The following is a 9,001-nucleotide window of genomic DNA, read 5'->3' on the forward strand; positions in this document are numbered from 1 at the left end:
CGGGGGAGAGACGGGCGGCCTCGGGGCTCCCGAGCGCCCGCTGGGAGACTGGCCACGCGGGGCCAAGCGGGAGGCCGGGACGGAGACGGGGAGCGGAGTTCGCCGAGAGTCGAGCGCGCGGACGGGACACTTGAGAGAGGCGGAGGGGATGGGGAGAAGAGACACGGTGAACAGGCGAGAGTCTGGGATGGAGTTTAAAGGGACGAGACCGGGAGAGGTGGAGAGAGAGCGACCAGGAGGCAGCGCCCGAGCCTGGCGAGGGCACGCAGAGCGGTGGGACAGTCAGAGAACGACCCAAAGAGGGGCGGAGAGAGAGACAGGCCCTCAGGGAGACTGCGAGAGGCATCAAGGGAGGTGGACGAGAAACGCTGGGGATTCAGAGAGGAGGTGATTCCGAGACAGGGAGAAGACCCGGGGCGGGAGCTGGCAAGACACAGCAGGAGCCAGTGAGGGCTGGGAGGTGGGTGGAAGGTGGCAGGGAAGAGTGTGAAGGAGGGACCCAAAGGGGTTGGATCCGGCGGGGGTGCAAAGGCCCTGGGGCGGGAGACAGTTTTGAGAAGCTGATGGGGCAGGGCTCTGGAAGTGAGGGAGTCTGGGGAGGAGACAGGGCAGAAGTTGGGGAGGGCTGGATCCCACAGGGCCTGGGGGAACTCGGGATCAAGGCTGGAGTGTGGGCCTTCCCTGGTTCCAGTGACGACCTCCCCACAACCCCCCACCCCCGGATCTCCTTTCTCCCAACCCGCTGGTTTTGGAGACCAAGGTAAGGGTGGGAACGACTCTGCTGCCTCGAACTGATGCAACTATAATTCTAGTCCCACCACCTGGGTGCATTGGTCCCTTGACGAGTAACTTTCTGAGAAAGGAACACTTGGGTAGCAATCACTCTGAGCTACTGACAACATTGACAGCCCCATTTCTTGGGGCCTCCCAGGAGCCAGGCCCTACCTAGCTTATGGAATCTGCCCCACCACTCCTGGAAGCAAAGAGGATCGTTTCTTTCCCCCCAAGAGAGAGGGAAACTGAGGCTCGGAAGATGACTTGCCAGGATCACCCAACCAGTGGCAGGACCCAGCTTGGCATCCAGTTCTGCCCACTCGTGGCCATCATTAAGGGGAAACAGATGGTTTCCCAGGGGCCTGCAAGCCAACAGCCAGTGAGCCTGGCATTGCTTAGGGTCATAGGTGCCCCTGCCTGACCTGAGCCTGCTGTCCCCTCAGTGTCCTCAGCCTGGGGTGGCTGCGTCGAGGTGGACTCAGAGACTGAGGCCGTGTACGGGATGACCTTCAAAATTCTGTGCATCTCCTGCAAGCGCCGTAGCGAGACCAATGCCGAGACCTTCACTGAGTGGACCTTCCGCCAGAAAGGCACCGAGGAGTTTGTCAAGGTGTGTGGGTGCCTGGCACGGGTGTACAGGGGTTTGCGTGTGGAGCTGATGAGGCTGAACCTTAGGGTGGCGGGGAGGGGTGCTTGTTTGTTTTTAATAATACTTGATGACCTGGATTCAAACTGTGGCTCCACCACTGACCCATTGGAGACCTCAGGCGAGTCTCTGAGACTCGGTTTCTTCCTCCATAAAGGCAGGGTGGTGATGGTCTCTAGCCCACAGGTCTGTGTGAGGATTGAGTAAGTGGATACACCAGGCCCATGGCTGGCACAAAGTAAATGTCACTGGACTTCTTTGGCACCAGCAAAAATGTCTCGGATAGTCATCTAGGAGGAAAAGCAGAACTTTTTTTTTTTTTAGCCTTGTTTAAACTGTGTGTATTTTGAATTACATATGGGGGCACCATAAATTTCTACAACCTGCTGGAGGATTGGGTCTCCAGCAGCTGGGATCAGGTGGCTTCTGTCTGGTCTGGGGAAGTGTGTCTGGTGGCTGGGGAAGTGTGTCTGGTGGTTGCAGAGGATGCTGGCCCAGAAGGCCAAACAGGGCTTGGGAGGATGGCTGAGGAGTGTGCATGTCTCCAGGCTAGAGGCAAAAGTGGGGTCTGGGCCCAGGCACCATCCAGATCCTAGACCTCCCCACCCCCTGGGCCAGCCCTGCTCGAGGCAAGATGTCTGCGCCCGTTTGTGTGTCATCTGTGTCGGTGAGGGCCAGGGCAGAGGACAGACTCGGGGTCAGGTTGGGGGAGACGGGCCCAGGCAGTGATGCTCCCCGCCACCCCAAGATCTTGCGCTACGAGAACGAGGTGCTGCAGCTGGAGGAGGACGAGCGCTTTGAGGGCCGCGTGGTGTGGAACGGCAGCCGGGGCACCAAAGACCTGCAGGACCTGTCCATCTTCATCACCAATGTCACCTACAACCACTCAGGCGACTATGAGTGCCATGTCTACCGCCTGCTCTTCTTTGAGAACTATGAGCACAACACCAGCGTCGTCAAGAAGATCCACCTTGAGGTGGTGGACAAAGGTGAGCCTGGCCCTGCCCGCCCCGGCGCCCCGCTGCCCACCAGCGAGCCAGATGGAGGGACAGATGGCAGGTAGCGGACAGGCTGGCTCTGCGCCTGGGCCGGCCGACCGCCCACAGCCGCGGGGTAGCTGCACCTCCCCCCACCTTAGCCACATTTCCCTTCAGCCCACGTAGAGATCAAAGCATGCCTCTCCCCACAGACATTCTGGGTGCAGAATCCAGCTCTGTCACTCACCTGTGCTGTGTGACCACCAGCAGGTGCCTTCCTGTCTCTGAGCTGGTCCTGTCTCTGAGGGTTGTCCTACCGGATGGTAATAGTATCTACTTCTCAGGGTGTTGTTTGAGCCATTCTTACGTCATAGGAGGGTGCAGACTGAGTACAATGCTGGATGTCAGCTGCTGGCACAGGCCTAGCTCATAGCAGGGCCTGGCACATGGGGTGGCAGGGGAAAGGGTTCTGGCTGTTGAGTGGCTTTCGCCCCGCGGCCCCTCCATCATGGTGGGGCAAGCGCTGGGAGTGTGTCAGCTCGAGCAGAGCCCCTCAAGCTCCACCGTGCACTCCAGCCACCAGGAAGTGCAGAGTCTGACTCAGCAGACCTGAGGTGGGCCCAGGAGTCATTTCTAACAAGTCTCAGATGGGCTGATGCTCAGACCTAAGGGTCCCACTGAACAGCAAGGATCTTGCTCTGATCCATCTTTTTTTTTTGAGTTGGAATCTCACTCTGTTGCCCAGACTGGAGTGCAGTGGCCGCTCCCGGCCACCGCAGCCTCGACCTGCTGGGCTCCGGCGATCCTTCCACCTCAGCCTTCCAAGTAGCCAGAACCACAGGTGCGCGCTACCACGCCCGGCTAATTTGTTGATTTGTTATAGAGATGAGGTCTCGCCAAGTTGCCCAGGCGGGTCTCAGTGCCTTGTGTGGGGTGCTCTCAGTGCATCTTCTCTCTACTCTCTGGGGAAGGGGCTCTTACTGTCCCCATTTTACAGATGAAACCGAGGCTCAGGGAGGTAAGGTGGCATAGCCAAGGTCACATAGTTGGGACCTGGATTTGAACCCAACAAAGCCCGGGTGACTATGTTTCTGTTCTTGGCATGATTCACTGTACCCTGTTATCAGCCAGCGTTTCTGGTTATAATTAGCAATTTTGCGTGTATTGTCAAAGCAGTGTGGCAGGATGCAATTTGGAAGGCATGTCTGAGCCACTCTCTGGTGTGCATCATGGTGCTGGGTAGGTGGTCACCCGTGGGCACAGAAGATGGCCTCGCCCTCGTGAGGGGGGTTTAGCAGAGTTGTCATAGCGTGACGCCCAACATCCAAGACCAGGGCTTAACACCACCCATGTTATTACTCTCACAAATCCCCACGCAGGCGACAGGGGTGAGGAAGGGAGTCTCCAGGGCACCATTCAGCCACCCAGGTGCTTTCCATCTTGTTGCCCAGCCCTTGCCTGGGATGCTGTCTCACCTGCACGGGCGGAGGGGACAGGAGCTCAGGTCCACTGTGACCCAGCAAAGACTCTCTTTTCTGACAAACCATTGTTGGCCCTATCACACTACCCCCCAGAGCCCATGTTTTTCACAATACTGACCATAATATGAAGTATCTTGTGCTGTCCTCCCAAAGCCTGGGTCTTCAGAATTATCCACCGAATTCTAGTATTGTTGTTGTTTTTTTTTATTCACCACAGTGTAGCATTGCCTTGTTAGCATTATCCTCTATAGTATAGTGTTCTTGTTTTTGTTTTTGAATCGGAGTCTCATTCTTTTGCCCAGGTTGGAGTGCAGTGTCACGATCACAGCTCACTGCAGCCTTATCCTCTTGGGCTCAGGCAATCCTTTCACCTCAGTCTCCTGAGTAGCTGGGACTACAGGCATGCACCACCACACCCGGCTGGTTGTTTTATTTTTTGTAGTAACAAGGTCTCCTTGTGTTGCCCAGGCTAGTCCTGAACTCCCGGTCTCAAGCAATCCTCTTGCCTTGGCCTCCCAAAGTACTTGGATTATAGGTGTGAGCCACTGCGCCCAACCTAATATAGTGTTTTATAATTTACAATATACTATGCTTGCTTAACATTGCCAAATATACGATGGTATTTTTATCATAATCCGTCATACCAGAGTATTTTTAATGTTCCCCACCATACTTTCATGTTTTTATCATTATCCACCATTCTGTGCAATAGTCTTTTAAAATATTGATCATACTGTAGTATTTTAAAATACTACTTGTTATACTATAGTCTGCTCATCTTACCCGTGATACTATAGCATTTTAACATGACTCATCACGCTATAGTATTTTTTTCCTTTACCCACCATATTATTGTCTTCTAGCATTGCTTGCCACATCTTAGCAGTTAAGATTATCCACTCTCTCGCCGCAGTTTCGGCATGACCCATCAGTCTGTATCGCCTTCTGGAAATGACCCCCAAGGAATGAACCGAGTCATTTCCAAGGGAAGAGAACTTCACTGTCCTGGGAGAGGTGCAGAGGGTGCTGATAGGCAGCCAGGGTTGCCCACCTGGGGCGAGAGCAGGCCTATGGGGACAAGAGGAGACAGTAATTCTATTTTGGATCTAGGCGGGACGCATGGAAAACGCCTCGAGGTGCAGCTGTATCTGAGGCTGGTGAGAAATCCAGCCTGCGGGGGTGCAGCTAGGCTTCAGCTCGGGGGCTGCCTGTGAGATGCCATGTTACCTAAGCCTCTCTGGGCACCAAGTCAGGACCGTGGCAAGAATTCTGATAACTGAGCTTCATCCAACAAGCATCCACCTCTCCGTGGGTTCTGAGGCCAGTGGGTAGCCAGGACAAGCCCTATCCTGGGGCTGTCTTAAGGCATCTGGGAGATGCTCAGACAAGGGATGAGCACAGAGCCTGGCCGAGAGCAGGCAGGCACTCACTGCATGAGATGCATTCATCATGTCTGTCGCAAAAAAAGAAAGAAAGAATGAATGAGATCTGGAGCCCTGTCCCAGCTCCTCCTGCAGGGAAGCAGGGGTGGGGGGAGCTTCTAGCCCGGCACCCTCCCTCCCTCTGGCCCAGAAAGCATCGGTGCCATCTGGACAGGGTGGGGCAGCAGAAAAGTGTCCCGCTCCCAGGAGAGGAAGACACGTGAGTCTGGCGGGGAGATGTGATCTCTGCTGTCCAGCAGGGGTCCAGGATGTGGGATGGACACCTAGGAAATCTGACTGAGGACACCAGCGTGGCTTTTGACTCTGGTCCCCTGACATGAATGCGCTTCCTTTACAGTTTAAATTTAGGCTTCATGAAAGGAAGCTGGCAGTGGCAGGGCCAGTGCTGTGGAAGGATGTAGGGCTTCCGGAAAATAGCCAACGCTTAGGCAGTGCTGGCTGCGTGCTCATCCAGGCACATTACAGAGGTTGAGTCATTTCCTCTTCCCGGCAGTCCTAGGAGGGGGGTCTGAGTATTATCATCCCCATTTAACAGAGCGGGGATCGAGGCTCAGTGGGGTAGAATCATATGCCTAAGATCACACAGCTAGGAAGTGGCAGAGCCAGGATGAGAACCCTGGCAGTCTGGCCCCAGAACCTCTGCTGTTAACCCTTTTACTGCACTGCCTCAGTTGCAATAGTAATAATATTAATGGTAGTGAACATTTATTGAGTGCTATTTATAGGTCAAGCACTATTCTAAGGATCTTTTTTTTTTTTTTTTTTGAGTTGGCGTCTCACTCTGTCGCCCAGACTGGAGTGCAGTGACCACTCCCGGCCACCGCAGCCTCGACCTGCTGGGCCCCAGCGATGCTTCCGCCTCAGCCTTCCAAGTAGCTGGAACTACAGGCGCGTGCTACCACGCCCGGCTAATTTTTTTTTGATTTATTGTAGAGATGAGGTCTCGCCAGGTTGCCCAGGTGGGTCTGGAACCCGCGGGCTCAGGCAATTCACTCACCTCGGCCTCTCAAAGCACGGGATTACAGGCTGAGCCACCGAGCCCGGCTCTAAGGATCTTTAAAGCTTATTTAATTCTCACAACACTCTCATGAGGTATTGTGATTACCAACATTTTATAGCTGGGGATACGAGACCCAGAGAGATTGAATCACTTGCCCAAGGTCACACAGCTGACAGACGGCAGAGCCAGAATTTGAACCTGAGCCTTCCGGTTGCAGAGCTGTAGCTTCCAGGCACCATGTCCGACAGCCTGCTGAACAACACAGGCAGGTTGAGGGTGACCCCTAGACCTATCCAAGCCTGGTTATTCGTAATCACAGTAGCAATGGAGACTCTAGGGAAGCAGCATGATTACCCTATTTGGGGGCCAGGGCCAGGGAGGTTGAGCCACTTGCTCAAGCACACGCAGCAAGCACACTCAGGCCATCGTGCCTCCTGAGCTGGCCCTGGCTGCCACCTTAGCCCTGCCTGGCCTTTCTAGCCAACAGAGACATGGCGTCCATCGTGTCTGAGATCATGATGTATGTGCTCATTGTGGTATTGACCATATGGCTCGTGGCAGAGATGGTTTACTGCTACAAGAAGATCGCGGCTGCCACGGAGGCTGCCGCACAAGAGAACGCGTGAGTGGGGTCGGTGGGGTGGGGTGAGGCCACCGAGGGTGCCTCCGGACTTGCCGGAGGGGACAGTGGGAGCCGGCTGGGGAGCGGTGCAGGGCGGCATTTGTCAGTCCTCCCCACAGAAGAGCGTTTGCTGACATGGGAGCCCGGGGCCCCAACTGGGTCTCCTCACAAACCCCTAAGAGTCCAGCCCATCGCCCCTCCTGTGTCTAACTCAGGAGCCCTGTGCACCCCGGGCAGAGACCCCGACCTTCCCCAGTCTCCTGGGGGTGGGGCCCAACTGATTATGGGGTCACTGAACACCTGGCCTTTCCCCCCCACAGCTCGGAATACCTGGCCATCACCTCAGAAAGCAAAGAGAACTGTACGGGTGTCCAAGTGGCCGAATAGCCCCGGTAAGGCGGGTGGTGGGCTGGGGCTGGGGCTGGGAGCAGGGAGGGCTGCAGCCCCCTACAGTCCCTAATTCCTTCTGTCTCCCTCCCTTTAGGCCCTGGGCTCCGCCTCAAGGAAGAGCCAGCCCCAGTGGGGAGTATCCGGGCCCAGCCTGCCCCCAATGGGGGCTGGCCATTCCCGGACCCCCACAGGCCTCAGAGTCCTGCCAACGGAGCCGGGTGGGAGGGGCAGGGGGCTAGGCTCGCACCCCAACCCAGCCTTCTTCAGCTCCTGCCCCAGTGCCCGCCCACCGCCATGCATGATGGGTAAAGCAATACCGCCGCTGCCCCCACCCCTGCTTCTGCTGCCTGTTGGGGGAGGGGGTGGTGAGGCAGGGGCAGCGGCTCCGCACCCCTTCTTCTTGCTGATTTGCACACACTGGCCGCTTCAGACACGCACTTCTGGGGCCACCCCTCCCTGCCTCATCCCTGCCCGGCGGCGGGGGTCGTGATGGGCCAGAACGGTTTGGGGCGAGGGGTTCTGGGACCCCCCGGACCCTCCGTGCCATTCCCCCCCTGCTTCCTCCGGCTGGACCTGGGGTCCCCTCTCCCTGTGATGCACTCTCGCCCCGGCCCGACCCCGCCCTCTCTCACCAGCCTTGGATTGTGGTCGCTTAGAAAGGGGCCCACTCAGCCTGTCTCTTTACAGAAGTAGTTTTGTTCATTGAATAAAGATTCTTGGACTTGAGTCATAGTCTCTCTCGTGAGCCCAGTCACCTTCTTCACCCGCAGCCCCAAATCCTAGCGCCTCGGTTTCCCAGGGACCCTCCCTCAGGGCCGGCAGCGGGGCCTGGACCGCACACATTGAGGAAGAAGGATGGGGACGCCATCTGAGGGCACAGCCGGGGGGAAGCCGCTTGGTGCTCATGACCGTCAGGTTGTGGGGAGTCATCAGCTCGGCGGGACTGTGAGTGGCCAGAGAGAACGGGAAGGAGCCGCAAGGGAGCCTGGGGGTGCCAAGGAGGGGAGAGAAGCTGGCGCTAGCTAGGGTGCAGGGGTTTGGGGGGTTGCTGTGTGCCCAGCAGGGTGGGTCTCTGGAGAGGTGGGAGCTGGCGAGAGGAAGGGGGAAGGAGAGAGAGAAATGAATGGAGAGAGACTGAGAGAGTGAGCAAGAGATAGTAGGGACTGGGCAGCAGCCAGGCTAGTGTGTCCCCTGCCAGGGGCTGCGGGCCTGTGGGGGGGGAGGCACACGGGGTGAGGGCACGTGGGGGGGCACAGGTGCGTCCGGTTGTGCAGGGTGGCCCCTCTGGGGTGAGCCGCTGTGGTCCGACCGTCCGGGTGTGTGGCTGACCACAGGCAGGCATCTGCTGGTGACCCTGGGGTGTCCAGGTGTCCATCTGGCCCTGGGGTCTGACGTGGATGGCACTTGGCTGCTGGCGGGACAGTGTGTTATCTGCCTCCGGCCACTTCCGGCCACTTGGCCTGGGCCTCGGCACCCGGTGCTGCCTTTTCCGGGCCAAGCCCCCCATCCCCCTTATGCAGGACTTCCTGGGCTCCAGAGGTCACCCTGCAGGCGGCAGAGAGGCTGCCAAAGCAAACCAGCCCCCGTGACTTGTAGGAAAGCAGCTGGGGGAGGGGGCCGGGGGAGGATGAACAGGGCCAGGCGGGCCGCGCCCGGGCAGGAGGGGGCT

General features: G+C 57.4%; 1 protein-coding gene across 1 annotated transcript; it reads left to right on the forward strand.

Moving 5' to 3' along the window:
- The first annotated feature begins 440 nt into the window (after positions 1 to 440).
- SCN1B (sodium voltage-gated channel beta subunit 1) lies at positions 441 to 8,064 on the forward strand. Its single transcript, XM_008068576.2, has 6 exons — positions 441 to 460; positions 1,218 to 1,384; positions 2,169 to 2,409; positions 6,801 to 6,942; positions 7,263 to 7,334; positions 7,427 to 8,064. The coding sequence occupies exons 2-5, from the start codon at positions 1,277 to 1,279 to the stop codon at positions 7,327 to 7,329; spliced, it is 558 nt and encodes a 185-aa protein (XP_008066767.1). The 5' UTR covers positions 441 to 460; positions 1,218 to 1,276; the 3' UTR covers positions 7,330 to 7,334; positions 7,427 to 8,064.
- Positions 8,065 to 9,001: the final 937 nt, after the last annotated feature.

This window comes from Carlito syrichta, unplaced genomic scaffold (genome assembly GCF_000164805.1).
Source record: "Carlito syrichta isolate Samal-C Ts95f unplaced genomic scaffold, Tarsius_syrichta-2.0.1 Scaffold311223, whole genome shotgun sequence".
Lineage (NCBI taxonomy): Eukaryota > Metazoa > Chordata > Mammalia > Primates > Tarsiidae > Carlito > Carlito syrichta.

Coding starts and splice junctions, on each gene's coding strand:
- SCN1B (XM_008068576.2), top strand. CDS start 1,277: ATGACCTTCAAAATTCTGTGCATCTCCTGCAAGCGCCGTAGCGAGACC. Junction 2,410..6,800: donor CCTTGAGGTGGTGGACAAAG/GTGAGCCTGGCC, acceptor TGGCCTTTCTAG/CCAACAGAGACATGGCGTCC. Junction 6,943..7,262: donor GCTGCCGCACAAGAGAACGC/GTGAGTGGGGTC, acceptor TCCCCCCCACAG/CTCGGAATACCTGGCCATCA.